A 15,746-nucleotide genomic window follows, 5' to 3' on the forward strand; every position below is an offset into this window, starting at 1 on the left:
GAATAGAGCAGTCCATTAATCCACGCCCTGAAAAGAGTTCGCACTCTTCAGAAATAGTATGAAACGGTGATGACCATAGCAATTGTGCAGCAATTTAATTACAATAACCTTCGATTGGCTTTCTTAGACCGCTGTTTTATTTTATTTATTCGTGTACTCCCTTTTGCAGCTACACCTGCGAATGTAAGCAAGGCTACACAGGCCGACATTGCGAAAATGATATAGATGAATGCTCCTCCAACCCTTGCGCTAACGGGGGCGTTTGCATTGACCTAGTAAATGGCTTCAGATGCGAGTGCCCCCGCGGATACTACGACGCCCGATGCCTCAGTGACGTAGACGAATGCAAAAGCAATCCTTGCAAGCATGGAGGGAGCTGTGAAGATGGTGTTAATCAGTTTATTTGCCATTGTCTTCCTGGGTACGTAAATCAGCTTTGTTAATTTTGAGAACATTTGCGAAAGTCATAAATCCTAAATAAACCCTAAATGTTCGGTTCTTTAACGCCCCCATAAAAGGAATTTTCATCGTAAAGGTGCATTTATAGTTTATTTAATATAAATCAAAAGCGTTACGTTAACTTTCAGTGAAGTACGACTTCTAATGGAATGAATATATTCTTCATACGGCTTAGCTTTGCGTCTTGCGGCTTACGCTAAAGACGTTATAAATCTAGCTTTACTTTTAATATATTACTGCATGTTGCTGATCTTGTTCATTTTTATTATGCTACATGTTCATCTTTAATGTGAATAGTTATGGAGGAAAGCAATGTGAAATCAACATTGACGAATGCGCCTCAAATCCTTGCCAGCATGGAGGCATCTGTCATGACCACCTCGCCTCTTATACCTGCGAGTGTTCGGCTGGATATTCGGGAATTAACTGCGAAATCAACGTGGATGATTGCGCTATCAATCCGTGCAAAAATGGTGGTTCATGTATAGATTTCGTTGATGATTACAAATGTGTCTGCGACTTGCCCTACACTGGACGTCAGTGCCAAGATCGACTAGATCCATGCTCTCCGAATAAGTACGTATTTATTGGCAATTGTCGCAAGACATTACACACATTTCGATAATTAGGTGCCGCCATAACGCCAAATGCACTCCTAGCTCGAACTACAAGGATTTTGCTTGCACATGCAACTTAGGGTACACAGGACGATTTTGCGAACAGGATGTCGACGAATGTGTAGTCTCCAAACCGTGCAGAAATGGAGCGACTTGCAGAAATACCAATGGCTCATACCAGTGTTTATGTGCGAGAGGCTACGAAGGAAAGGATTGCAGTATTAATACGGATGATTGTGCGTCGTGTAAGTAAAGAAATCAAAATTGTATTCTGTTTTAAAAGCACTCCCAGGTAGTGATAATAAGATGTAAAATATCGTCACTTTTGTGTACATCTGTGATAAGCTCACCTGAAAATCACTTTCAGTCAAATATCGTACCGATCATGTTATATGTTCACATAAATGTAATTATCGCATTTGATTATGGCTGTAGAGCACAGAGAAGAACTAAGCTTGAAGACGTGCATGGATAAACGATCCACAACGTTATATTAATATCACGTACCCTCTATGAAGTATACGAAAATGATAATCAGCTACTATCTGGGAGCACTTCTCTCGAGAGTTAGTAACAAAATTTAAAGAATCTCAAAACTTGAATTCCACCTAGAACTCATCTCAATGATTATCGACCACTAACTAAAATTCCCATTTCACAGATCCCTGTCAGAATGGCGGTACTTGTTTAGACGAAATCGGCGAGTTTACCTGTCTTTGTGTCAATGGTTTCGAGGGTAAACAATGCGAAGTTGACATCGACGAATGCTTATCTAATCCTTGCAAAAATGGAGCCACTTGCAACCAATATGTAGACTCTTACACTTGTACTTGTCCGATGGGTTTTTCCGGTATAAACTGCGAAACCAATGATGAAGATTGTACTGAGAGCAGTTGCATGTATGGGGGAACTTGCATTGACGGAATCAATTCGTATACTTGCAGCTGTAGACCTGGGTATGACCTTTATTTAAGACTTCACCACTATTAACGCTACTGATGGTATCTTTACAGTTATACAGGTTCCAATTGTCAAAACCGCATCAATCTGTGCGATAGTGCACCTTGTCGCAATGGTGCCACATGTCAGGATCACACTACCCACTACACTTGTCATTGTCCTTACGGATTCACTGGTAAAGATTGTGGAGAGTACGTGGACTGGTGCTCAACAAACCCATGTGAGAATCATGCTACTTGTCGCCAAATGAAAAACCAATACTCATGCGCCTGCGGACCTGGTTGGACTGGTAAAGTCTGTGATGTAGAAATGGTCAGTTGCCAAGATGCCGCCGCTAGGAAAGGTACTACTTCTGCACGACTTTTGATTATTTAATGTTTATAAATGTTTCTATATCCAGGAATTCCGTGGCAATTATTGTGCAACAACGGCACCTGCGAGACCATTGGGAACTCTCATCGCTGCCATTGTAAAGAAGGATACACTGGATCGTACTGCCAGAAGGATATAAATGAATGCGAATCAGCACCATGCCAAAACGGCGGCACTTGCAGGGACCACGTGGGATCATACGCTTGTGAATGCCCGAGAGGTTTTCAAGGTCAAAATTGCGAACTCAACGTGGATGATTGTTACCCAAATCCATGTCAAAATGGAGGCACTTGCCACGATTTGATCAACAACTTCCAATGCTCCTGCCCTTCTGGTACTTTGGGTTTACTGTGCGAGATCAATCAGGACGATTGCGATCCAGATTCGTGCCACAACAACGGCACCTGTGTGGATAAAGTAGGAGGATTTGACTGCAAATGCCCTCCAGGTAGGCTCTCCAACAAAAATGTTTTCAACGTTCACGTTCGAATTTAATTTGTTTAGGTTTTGTTGGGCCAAGATGTGAAGGCGACATCAATGAATGTCTATCTAATCCATGTTCGAATCCAGGAACCTTGGATTGCGTACAGCTGGTAAACGATTATCACTGCAATTGCAAAGCAGGATTTACTGGAAGGCATTGTGAAAGAAAGGTAGTGAATCTAACACAAAAATTATATCTCAAGTTTAAATATTTTAAAAACATTGGAGCAATTTCAATTTAAAATACTGCAACGGAACCATTAATGGGCTAATACTTCCTCCCGATCGTTTTTCTTCTTTTGACGCATTTATTTATCGATGGAATAATCGATATACTTAAATAGACTAAATTAGACAATTGAATTTTATTCCTATAGTCCTTTCTACATAAACCTGTCTCTTATGGCATCTTTCAAGCCAAATACACCACACAAACGTTATAGTGTAATGTTATACGACACATGCAACTTATTTGATTAACGTGATTTATTTTAGGTAAACATTTGTAACGCTTCTCCATGTCAAAATGGAGGTGTATGTACCGCCGTTCATTCAGGCCATAAATGTACCTGTCAAGATGGTTACTATGGCAAAAACTGTGAGTTTAGTGGATACGATTGTGATTCCGATCCATGTCAAAACGGAGGAATATGCCGAATCTCTGACGCTGAAGGTCAGTGAATATTCTTAATACCTGCGTCAATAATAGAACGAACTAAAAATGGCAACATATCTACCGGAAACGAGTGTTAGTACCATATATTTTATTTTATAGGATATGTGTGCGACTGTTCTCCAGGCACCACAGGTCTAAACTGCGAAATTGACTCTATGAACGAATGCGATAGCAATCCTTGTCAACATCCAGATGCAACCTGTCAGGATAAATTTGGAGACTACGCTTGCTACTGTCCACCGAAACATACAGGCAAAAATTGCGAGATTTACGATAGAAATGCACCTGGGGGATTGGGCAGAATCATTAAAACTAAAGACTTTAGCAGGTTTTATGAAGCTGTAAGTATTAATTTTAAATTTTTTTGTGCTTTACTACAACATCAATACTATCCTATCCAGGATTTGGATCGACAGAGACAGCAATGTATTGCTAATAAGTGTCCAATGAAACGGGGCAATAGACAATGCGACGAGGAATGCAATACATATGCCTGTGATTTTGATGGAAATGATTGTTCTTTAGGTAAATATTCAAATTATGTTCAAAAAAGCAAATAATATTAATCATGTTATTGCTGGGATAGGTATCAACCCTTGGGCAAATTGTACCGCTCCAATAAAATGTTGGGAACACTTCGGTGACGGAATTTGCAATGAAGAATGTAATACTGCTCCGTGTCTCTTCGACGGTAGAGATTGCGAGAAAAAATTACAGCCTTGTAATCCAATCTACGATGCTTATTGCCAGAAACACTATGCCAATGGACATTGCGATTATGGGTGTAATAATGCTGAGTGTAACTGGGACGGTTTAGACTGTGAAAACGTGAGACCTCCTGAAATTGCAGAAGGCGTTATCAGTATGATCGTCCTTATGGATAAACAGGTATGTGTCACTTATAGTATAGAAAAAACGTGCGGGTTCAAAATTTTTACAACATAGGAAAAAAATTACTGCATATGTGCGGTAAAATTCTGTTTTCCACTCACAATTGTGCATATTTCTTATGATCTTTTTTTTTGCTTTAGGCTTTCAAATTAAACATCAAAGCTTTTCTGAGAGACACGTCCCATCAACTTAGAACCACCGTTCGAGTCAAAAAAGACCGGTTGGGTAAAGACATGATATACTCCTGGGTGGGAAATACGGAAAATGCCGGACAGTTGGACGATAATTACTACAAGAAATATAACATCCTGGCGAGTGAAACCGTTCAGTCCGGAGTGAAAGTTTACTTGGAGATCGATAATAGGAAATGCTCAGAATTTTCTGATAGCGGAGATTTCTGCTTCCAGACTGCAAGTGCGGCGGCAGAATTTTTAGCTGCAAAAGCATCGAAACACTCTCTATCCAAAAGTTTTCCAATATACCAAATAAACGGTTCTAATGACTATGACGACGACGTCGTTCAACCAACGAACGGAAAATACGTTGGTTTGGGAATCTTTTTAGTATTCTGCATGGCTGCTGTTATCTTCATTGTCGTCCAAACTCAGCGAAAGCGAGCGGCTGGTATTACTTGGTTCCCCGAAGGTTTCTTGCGGACTAATTCTGGAACTAGGCGGCGCAGACGAGGTCCTGAAGGACAAGAGCTAAGGAATATGAATAAAAACCCTTCGATGCCTGGAATGGAGTTGGAATCGCAGCACGGACATGTGTCTCAATACTCTGACGATGATAGTTACCCCGGATACCCCCTACCGGCTAAACGAGGTAGAGTTGAGCCAGGTTATGCAAGTGATCATACGGGAATGACCGAATACGAAGAAGCCGAACCTAGATGGACCCAAACTCATTTGGAAGCTGCTGATATAAGACCTAGTGCTATGCTAACTCCACCACAAGGTGAAAACAACAGAGATATAAATGCCAGAGGACCTTGCGGTATGACACCAATCATGGTCGCAGCAGTTAGAGGAGGAGGAATGGATACTGGTGAAGATGACGAAGATGATGGCTCCGGAGCGGCCATCCAGGACTTGGTCGCTCATGGGGCTGATTTGCACGCAACTATGGATAAAACTGGAGAAACGTCCCTACACTTGGCCGCAAGATATGCCAGAGCAGATGCCGCTAAAAGACTCTTAGATGCTGGTGCCGATGCAAATGCGCAAGACAACACCGGTAGAACACCTTTACATGCGGCAGTGGCAGCTGATGCTTTAGGAGTTTTCCAAATTTTGTTGAGGAATAGAGCGACTAATCTCAATGCTAGAATGCACGAGGGAACAACTCCGCTGATTTTAGCCGCCAGACTTGCTATAGAAGGAATGGTACAAGACCTCATTAGTGCTGAAGCTGATATAAATGCAGCAGATAATTCGGGAAAAACAGCTCTTCATTGGGCTGCCGCGGTCAATAATGTGGAAGCAGTCAATATTCTCTTGGCACATGGTGCTAACAGGGATGCACAGGATGACAAGGATGAGACACCATTGTTCTTAGCTGCACGAGAAGGTTAGTAAAAATTGGTAGCGACTTCGATTAGTTAAGAAATATTTTGATGTCTAACTTCGTCGTGAATTCTTGACTTCAGAGCTTGACAACGACTACATTTCTCAATTAAATTCTGGTTTATTGTGCTTAAATCCTAAAGTCCAGTTCAAAATAATTTATTAAATAGAAGTCTGTTAAAAAACTAATCTCTCATTTACTTTAATTTGCCCATTTTTTGGGCCATACATTTTTTTGCTTCACCTTGCAATAGAATTTGTCAATGAAAGTCTGTGAAGTTAACCTGCGTTTATAGTTTTGCTTCATCGACAGTTTAGTTGTTTTTTTAAGTGGCATATGAGAGTGACCACATTGAACAATGTTTAATTTGTTGATAAATAGATCAACAATGATACGACTCTAATCAACATAAAACAAATACATTATAAACTTTTTTTATCGGACACGTTATACATAGAATAAAATAATAATACTACATGACGAAAAATTGTTGTATAAATATGATGCCAGTAAATATATCAAACTTATGTGCACTTCTTATAGGATATACCAATAATCCATTATGGAGAGAAAACTCGATTTGAACGACTTGTGAAATAATATTTTTAGTTGCAAATTCATTAAAAATATTTCCATATTCTGTCATATCTAGAGACAATAATATGTCAAATTTGCAGGTTCCTATCAAACTTGTAAGGCTCTTTTAGAAGCTTACGCTAATAGGGATATTACGGACCATATGGAACGACTACCCAGAGACATAGCTTGTGAAAGGTTACACCACGATATTGTTCGGTTGTTGGACGAGCATCTACCAAGAAGTCCTCAAATGGTGAACGTGGTAGCCAGCAATCAAATGCTCAGTAAGTATAACAAAATGCCGTTAGTGTTGTAGTCAATAACAGGTTTGATTATTTAGAATAGAAGTTTTTATGCAAAGTAATTATTTTAACATGATCAAATTTTTGTTTAGCATCACCTACAGGACACATGCTTCAACAGCCTACGGTTATCGTTCCAAAACGTCAAAAGTCCAAAAGACCCAGCAAAGGTGCTGGCCCTACAAGTCCGCAAGAAGGCGCCGAGGCGTCGAACACCGGCGGGAGTATTAGGCGGAAACCCAGTGTTAAGAGGAATAATAACAATAATAATAATAACAACAATAATAAAAAGGTACGAAGTGACAGATGATAACACGTGATATAGAACTATGATAATGTAATGGTGAATTTCTCTTAGAATACACAAGTGCAAGGAGCGCAGACGCAAATAAATGAAGCACCTCCAAAAAGCACGGATTCCATCGCTTCCTCTTTAAGTCCTGTGGAGTCTCCAATGGCGAATTTGCCGAGTCCGTATGATGCGGCAACGTTGTACTCCAACATGGGACTCACACATCAAAGCTTAGAGTCGCTTATGGGTACGATTAAAGAAGTAAGCCTCCAGGACAATTTTAACAAAATAATTATTATTCTAGCAAACAAGCAACCCCCCAGTTACGAGGATGTCGTCAAGAGCATTCCGTACGGAATAGAGAATTACGGAGCGTTCAATATTTTTCAACCGGACGCATTAATTCTGCAACAAAGACAGTTGCAAAATACTCTCAGTCCGCCATACTCCAATCAAAGCCCTCCCCACTCCGTGCAGAGCAATATGTCCTTGTCTCCACAAGGGTAAGTAACTGATTCTACTAATACATGAATACATTTTGTTATGTTTATTGGTATTTGTTGCCCTTTCTGTGTGATCGACGTTGAAGACCTCTGTAAACCTATAAAGCATATAAACTGCTCAACAAAAGTTAGAAAAAATTACAAATTTTGAGATTGTTTTAAAAATAGTCGATTATTTGCCAAATTTTCAAATATGAGGATTTGAATGTTTACTATCCTGTCATCATCTTATCATCAATCTAACCAAAAGATATGGTCAGCTACGCATATTAAATAGTATGGACTGTAGGTAAGCCGTATAAATTATATTTAAACTTTATACAAACCACTTACTCGTGACAAGTAATCTAGCCCAATATTTGTTTAAATTTGGATTCCTAGATGAACATAGCCCAATCATAAGATACATAACTTAAACCATGCGTGAAACAATTTATAAATAGATAAGCTTAGCATAGCACAACACAGCATAACAAAGAACATGAACAAATATCATTTCTAGTGTTATGCTATCGTGTACACCTTGTATCACACTAATTAAAGGTTCGTGTTTTTGAGTATAAGGTGGAACTCTACAACCACAAATACTACATATGATACAAAGCAAATCAGATGGGTAAACGATCCAAACCAAAAACTAAAAATAAAATAATATAAATTTGTCATACTAAAGACAGTACGAAATTAGAAGAAAGACTTTAACTAACCAATAGATTGACAAGCAAAAAATCAAATCTATAAATCCAACAAAATCTTTTGACATATGTATCCTATTCTTATATTTCTTATTTCCAGATATAACGGATCACCTTCTCCCGCAAAAACGCGCCCCTCTTTGCCAACCAGTCCCACTCACATAGCAGCAATGCGAGCCGCTACTCACGCCAAACACGGAGGTGTCCCACAAACTCAAACACTTGTCATGGGTTTTGATTTCAGCCAAACAGGCATTGAATTGCCACTGAGCTACATTGGCGGAAATGCTACTCAGACCCTGGTGCAGAATCAGGCTCAAACTGGACAAAATCAGGGACAGCAAGCTTTCACTGTAAGTATGCGAAGTTTAAGTTTTTAGAATAGTTCGTTTTCTTCTTCTCCTCTACAAAGAACAGAAAAAAAATCTATTCTGTCCTACGTAGTGAATCTTACTGTAACTGTTTTTCAGCAACCAAATTACTATATGACACCCCCATCCCAACACAGTGACCACCTGCTCCCAGACAATTTCCCCACTCCCTCGCCGGAAAGTCCCGGACACTGGTCATCTAGTTCGCCCAGGTCCTGCAACTCAGATTGGTCAGAAAATGTGGCCAGTCCAAATACGGGTACGTACGTAGCTCCATCTGCTATAGGGGGTCATCAGACCAATAAAGGTTCGGATGCTATCTATATCTAGTTTGACACCAAAAATACTTGACCAAGTTAGTTTTTCACAGTAAACATGTATGAAACGAACAAATTGGTAAAGTATAAATATTTTGTTGGACTTTATTGGGTGGCTAAGTGAAAGTGATCGTTATTGATGAAGGACTTTTTTTACGGAAGAAATATTTTATATTAGTGTTTAAAGAAATATATCAAATGTGATGTAATTAAATAGAGTAATTGTTGACACGTTGTGAAACTGTTATAAGTTGTGACTTATCTGAGGATAGGCGCGCGAGTAGTTCTGTATTTTATGGTCTCATTTTTAGATCTAAATCTCTCTATTTTTATTATATACTTTTTACAATGTAACGAGTTCTTGAAACTTTTCATGTACGATTTTGCCGAAACGATGAAATGACAGAAAAAATGACACTATATTTTGTACTATTTGTAGGTAAAAAATTATTTATTTATAATTGCATTTTAAGGCCTTAGATTAATTAACTCGCTGAAAATAAACTACAAAATTTTATAGGCCAAAATGCACGGGATCGTCATAAAATAATGTGCCTTTTGACACAAGTTGTTCTAGTAATATAACATATCGAGAAAACTTTAATTGTTTATAAGTTTGTACATAACTTATGTAGATTAATGATACGAACAACGTTGGAGTACGTGTATAAACCCACCAAACTGACAATCACTCTTAAAAACATGGAAAAATAGTCATAATGATAAATTTAAATGAACCATGAATTTAATTGGGAAATCATTAACATTTTTGTTTACATATAATATTAATTTTTTTGTCAGTAGTATTAAAATAATACATATTTTAAGAACCATGAATTTATCGAGAGTCTTTTGAAATATTTTTGGACTCAATAAAATTGCAACGTTTTGACAATCATAGAAAAATACTTCAACTAAAAAAAATTCAAAAACTTCATGATGTTTATGAAAATTGCTAAATAATACATTGCTATTTCAGAAATTAAATTTCGCTTTAAGATTTGCTTTGAATTGAAAATTTGATTAAAAAAATTACCCAATAAATTGACTAAAAAATACGTTACTGTCGAGAATTCGATTATCATATGTTGTAAAGCGACTTGCGATCACCTTTTTAAGAATAAGAAACTGAAATATTTATAAAAAATTATAAATATTAAATATTAAAAATAAAAAATAAATTTGTACTTATTTTTTAATATTACGAAAACTCTGTAAATTTTGTAATTTTTTTGAATATCTCCGAAACTAATCACGATGTGGCATCTCTGGCGGAGCTTTATCAAACTTAATTAACGCATTATCTTTTTACTTCTACGAAAACATTTCAGTTATATTACGTTAAATTCCATACTATTCTAACAAAACTGACATACCTGGTATGTGCAAAATGGCGCCCAAACCCTACAACAAATTATTGGAAATCATAACATAAACTCATAAAGAACTATTTTGCAAAATTTGCAACATATTCGTAGTTTTTCCTACTTGTTTGAATAAATACGTATTTCAGTAGCAGGTAGACACTATTCGGCAGTAAAACTATCAAGAAAAATATGATAAATAAAATTTAAAATTCTGGGGGAAAAGTAATATATTGCTACTTGTTGCAGATCTGTATAAACTAATTTCAGCCTGAATATAGCAATGTTATGGGATTCGATAATACGAAATAGGAAAGTTTTTTATTGGTTTTCTAGTGACAAAACTAGTTTTTTTTAATCTTTTAAATAACACAAAAAAAGTAAATTTGAAAACAAAGGAGTTCCAAAATAACATGAATTTTATACATTTTTCGCACCACACTAGCAAAAAATGTTATTGGTAGTAAGAAATAACCTTTCAAACAAAATAATTCGTATGAACATATATCAGTAGTTGTTTCGTTTTTTGTTTAATTATGTTGCGTTTAATAATATTCTGCATAACTCAAAAACGTTATCGCTTTCCAGAAACATGTAACAGTCGAAAAACTTCATAAATAAAACTGGAAATTTGAAATTCAGGATATGAACAAGGATACATCTTAAAAAAATAAGTAGTAGCAGGAATTCTGCCTTCAAAAGTAATATATTTTCAATGTATTATACAAAAAACTGAGACAGTTGTGAAGTAACAAGTTAAACGAATATAAAATTTTGACACGCTGTATATCGGTAACGATGTGTTTACTGACCTATGTTTAGTTGAAGTTTTTTAATTAAGGTAATGTTTATTTCTATCGTCATTGATCAATAATGCTCCAACATTGTTACGTAACTAAGTTCAAGTGGCCTTTGTTTTGTCTTGTAAAAACGAAAAAAGACTTTTTATAATTGCCTTAATTGATTGAATCAATCACTGAAAATAATTTTGATATATTTGATATACGTATTAAATTGATGGATCGAAAACAAAATTTGCCAAAATATTTTAGTAGCAACGTCTGTGATGCGATTTCTTTTAACAATTTTAACATAACCAACATAAAATTATTATAATCCAATGCGATTTATTACTTTTGTAACAAATTTTTATACAAATGTTTTACTAGTAACTTCCATAAACGCACATTCCATTACGTGTGAATTTAAATCACAAAATATGTCCTTCATTATGTTAGATTATTGTATTCGTGCCTCTCCCGCATGTCTTGCCTCGTCGCATAAATTTATTTTTCATTTGTGTATAATTACAACATACAGGGTGTTTTTTGTAATATGAGCCATAGACGAAATTATCTAATAGGTATGCAAAGGACATCACTCAACTAGGTAGATAGGAAAATCAAGTGAAGTTTATATTTACTATAGTTCTAGAAAAAAACTATCTTCAACATTGTTTTAGGTGGAACAGATCGATTTTCGTACTAGCTTACGTACGTATTTAAACCTTCTATTTAAGATTTTTCCATATCGCACTCACTTTAAGAGGTTAAATTAATGCCATCAGAATACAATTTTAGTTTTCACGTTTTCAAGATTATCACATATTACAACGTACATTTGTTAATTCGCCTTGACTCTCCTATCCACTTTGTGAGGTGATTTTGTCTACTTGTTATTTATGAAGGTAGTTTAACTAGAGTTTTACAAACGGCATTACTTATGGGATTGTGATAAGAGCGTTCAATAAAATTAATGTTATTTCAGATGTCAACGGATTTTTTTCAAGTTTCTGTAATAACACTAGCGGGAATTTCTGCTGAAAAGCGCAAACAACACTTTAATTACTAGTAACTACTTGTTAAGTAATTTTACCTATGACTCACTTAAAAAAAAATCGAAAATATCTAAATACGTTGCAATCCCTATCGCTCATTAAAAAAAAACACCCAATACCTCTGTATATGTTTCTAAGACAATAATTTAATCGATATAACGCTTCTAGCAGGACAGCACCTAATTTAAGTAAATCTAATGTAATATTATGCTACTCTTTTTTCAGCTATTGAAAAGATGAATCTTCAAATCGCACGACGAAATCGGTAAAGCATTTGCGGGAATATAAACTGAACATATTCTTAAAATTACAAATTTTGTTAGATCTTATAATGTAGATAAAACATATGAAGAAACTCAGCTGATACCTATAAATTGAACGCCAGTTAAACTTGACATACTAGGAATATCAGCTGATTTTCCATGATGTCCTATTTTTGTATAAAGTACTGATTAGAGTATGATTAGCCTTAGTTTTTAGTTTTTTCGTTGATGGTAGAACTTTTCAAATTTAGTTTTACCTTTTTTTATTTCTATCTATTAGATGAGAGACGATGCTTTGTATTATATTATTTTAAATAAAGACTTTTTATAGTAACTTACTCGTTTCAATTAATCGTTTTGCCCCCCCAAAAAAACTTGAAGGCTGTAAATTAGGGCACCAATAGAAATTTGTTCAATTTTGGTTAAGTCAGTATTTCTACGAGCCAACGATTCGAATTGAATGAATATGTGTATATTGAAACCCATACGTTAAACATGTAATCGAAAATTATAATAAAACAGGAATAGTCGAAAAACTTGGCTATTTTTTCGCATTTTCTACAGAAATGACCAATTTTGTAATTTTTTGAAATCGCAAAATTCATTGTTCCAAGAGGGTCCAAGTTGGGTTCATATTCTTAATATGAAATGACCGGTCCTTCATAATTAAGGCATATAATACCCTGAAACATACCCACTACCAAACTTATATGAAATGATTTGGTAATTAGCAGAAAATAGTATTACTTTGAAAAAAAAAGAATATTTCAAAAATAAAAGCAATTTATCCAAAAACGTTTTATTATAAAAAAAAAATCTAATCTTTTAATAATTTTTTCTGAAAATTTAATGGTCAGTCTTGCCTGCTCTAGAGACAATACAAGAACGAATTCGATGAGGTCTACTCTACGAAATTATCAATGGCTTCTTAGGAAGCATTTTTCCATTCTTCTAAAACTGCTGCTTAATTGTTCGACGTATCCAGGGTTACTTTGACATATTTTAAACCTTCTGTTGTTCTTATGCTATAAGTGCTCAATTGGATTAAGATCCAGTGAACAAGACCAATCGAAAACCGTCACATCATCATCATCACAGTTACAACCGTTTTTCATTAATCAAAATGTCACTCCAAAAGATTACAGTTCCCCCCTTGTATTTGGAATCAAATCGAGCAGCTCCAAGGCTAGCTTTTCTCCCACGACCCCTTTTAACAAAACATTTCGTTACTCTTTAATTGTCGAGTTTTGGAGTCCCAAACACCAATTTATACGGTGAACTTTATTTGGCATTGATAAGGTTGGAACCCTTAGCTTTCTTCTGTTGAAGAAATCTTGAGCTCGAAGGCTTTTTCTTGAAAATTTCGACCGAATTGCTAATACCTATAGTTTGCAAAAATTGCCTTTGAAGCTCAAGGTGGGAGGTTGCTGGATTCCTTCTTGCTAATTGAACTAAAAAGTAGTCCTGACCTGTGGTGGCTTTCCTACGGCTTCTCCTAGATTTAATTTTTAGGCTTCCTATTACTCGAGAACGTGGTTTTATTTCGAAGTCGACAAAAAGTACCTTTTTAACTTAGAAAACTGTGCTTCTTCAATTCATGTAGTCAAAATGTAAGAAAAGTTACAAGCAAAAAAGTTAGGGCCCAAAATACCCTAAGCCGGCCCTGTTTAACACACATCTAAAGATTTTGAAATTTCGTTTGCATTTTCTAATTTACCATAAAAATCTGAGTTAACTTTATCTCTAACCGTTTCGAATAGAGTCCATTTGGCGACCTACGTTTATATGAAGTTTTTTGCCTATTTTTTATCGTACAACCACCTCCTGAAATATTTACCTCTAATTTTCGGACACCCTACCCCCTGTATATATATATATACATATACAGGGTGTAAAATAAGTAGAGGTTTTCTTGTTAACACGACATAGGCTTCAAAAACAACCGAAATATGCACCTATTAAAGTTTTAATAAATACTAAATCTTTAGCTACTACTCACCCCAAGACTGGCTTCAAAAGATGTTCGAAATTGTCTCCGTTGGTTTCATTTGCACAAACTGCTAATAGAAGAGATAGTTTTCCTCTAATTATTTCTGCAGCGTTTTCTATCCGTTCACGCAATTCTTCCACTGTGTTAATTTCACTAGTAAACACTAAATTTTTCATGTAACCGCAGAAATAAAAATCACATGGATTAAGGTCTAGTAATCTTGCGGGCCGTCTTATTGATCCGTTGCGACCTATCCACCTATTAGGAAATTGATCATTTAAAAAGTCCCGTACTTCGCGCTTAAAATGAGGTGGGAACCGTCATGTAAAGACCACATTTAAAGGCACATCTTCAAGAAGTTCAGGCAAATTATGTTCCAGAAAATGCAGGTAGTCTAAGCCCGTCATTCGATCTGGAAGACAACGAAGTCCGATAAGCATGCTATTAAGCATGCTGGCCCAAACAATTAAAGAAAATATCTGCTGGAAATTAGTTTGGCGAATAGCGCGAGGATTTTCCATTGTCCATACGTACGTGTTTTGAAAATTATTTATTCCGTTACGGATAAAAATTGATTCATCCGTTACCAGAATAAACTTAAGGAAATTTTCATTACGAGCGGTTTCCTGTAAGTCACAAAAGTTTACTCTTGGGAGATGGTTTTGTGGCATTAACGCTTGAACTCATTGCACGTGGTAGGGATAAAGTTGGTTTTCATTTAAAATTCTCCACCCTGCCATGTGAGATGTAGGAACTTGCTCTGCGATTCTTCTAATGTCGGTAGTTGGATTGTCCTGAACGATATCTAAAACATGCTCCTCAATGGGCACCATTCTAGGTGGCCTAGGACTTCCAGCGTGTCCACCATCAACTGCTGTTAGGTTTCCAGTTTCGCGAGCTCTTCCAACAAGATAAACAAATCTACGGGCTGCAGGATGATGTCTTCCCGAGAAGCGCTCAGCGTGTTCACCGCGAAGCTGCGACGACACTTTGGTGACACTCCCTGTATATCAACAACATGTCCACCAATTCGCGATTCGAGTAATTACGAGCCTTTGTCAATTTAATAGTATCAATAGTAGGATAGTTTATCAAAATAACACCTGGAGCTGAACTTCACGACTGATTTTTAAGCAGCCTGGGTAAATCACATAAAAACAGTAAACATTAAATGTTTTTTGCGTTTTTACAATGGCTGATAATTTTTTG

The 15,746-nt window shown here is 36.3% G+C and overlaps 1 protein-coding gene across 2 annotated transcripts in view; it reads left to right on the forward strand.

Annotated features, from left to right (window-relative positions):
* Window positions 1-12,881, forward strand: part of N (neurogenic locus Notch protein) — a 132,834-nt gene extending 119,953 nt beyond the window's left edge. The window contains exons 12-29 of one of the 2 annotated variants that reach the window (XM_066296678.1): window positions 170-421; window positions 757-1,035; window positions 1,089-1,321; window positions 1,738-2,032; window positions 2,090-2,379; window positions 2,437-2,856; window positions 2,913-3,061; window positions 3,387-3,564; window positions 3,667-3,908; window positions 3,969-4,092; window positions 4,154-4,455; window positions 4,599-6,027; window positions 6,702-6,887; window positions 6,998-7,197; window positions 7,264-7,444; window positions 7,502-7,700; window positions 8,496-8,748; window positions 8,866-12,881. In XM_066296678.1, the coding sequence (XP_066152775.1) occupies window positions 170-421; window positions 757-1,035; window positions 1,089-1,321; window positions 1,738-2,032; window positions 2,090-2,379; window positions 2,437-2,856; window positions 2,913-3,061; window positions 3,387-3,564; window positions 3,667-3,908; window positions 3,969-4,092; window positions 4,154-4,455; window positions 4,599-6,027; window positions 6,702-6,887; window positions 6,998-7,197; window positions 7,264-7,444; window positions 7,502-7,700; window positions 8,496-8,748; window positions 8,866-9,096 (5,443 nt within the window). In that variant the 3' untranslated portion in view covers window positions 9,097-12,881. Of the gene's footprint in view, window positions 1-169; window positions 422-756; window positions 1,036-1,088; window positions 1,322-1,737; window positions 2,033-2,089; window positions 2,380-2,436; window positions 2,857-2,912; window positions 3,062-3,386; window positions 3,565-3,666; window positions 4,093-4,153; window positions 4,456-4,598; window positions 6,028-6,701; window positions 6,888-6,997; window positions 7,198-7,263; window positions 7,445-7,501; window positions 7,701-8,495; window positions 8,749-8,865 lie in introns of both variants that reach the window. The other variant, XM_066296677.1, reaches the window with a different exon arrangement.
* The last annotated feature ends 2,865 nt before the right edge of the window (window positions 12,882-15,746 follow it).

Source organism: Euwallacea fornicatus, chromosome 26 (assembly GCF_040115645.1).
Source record: "Euwallacea fornicatus isolate EFF26 chromosome 26, ASM4011564v1, whole genome shotgun sequence".
Lineage (NCBI taxonomy): Eukaryota > Metazoa > Arthropoda > Insecta > Coleoptera > Curculionidae > Euwallacea > Euwallacea fornicatus.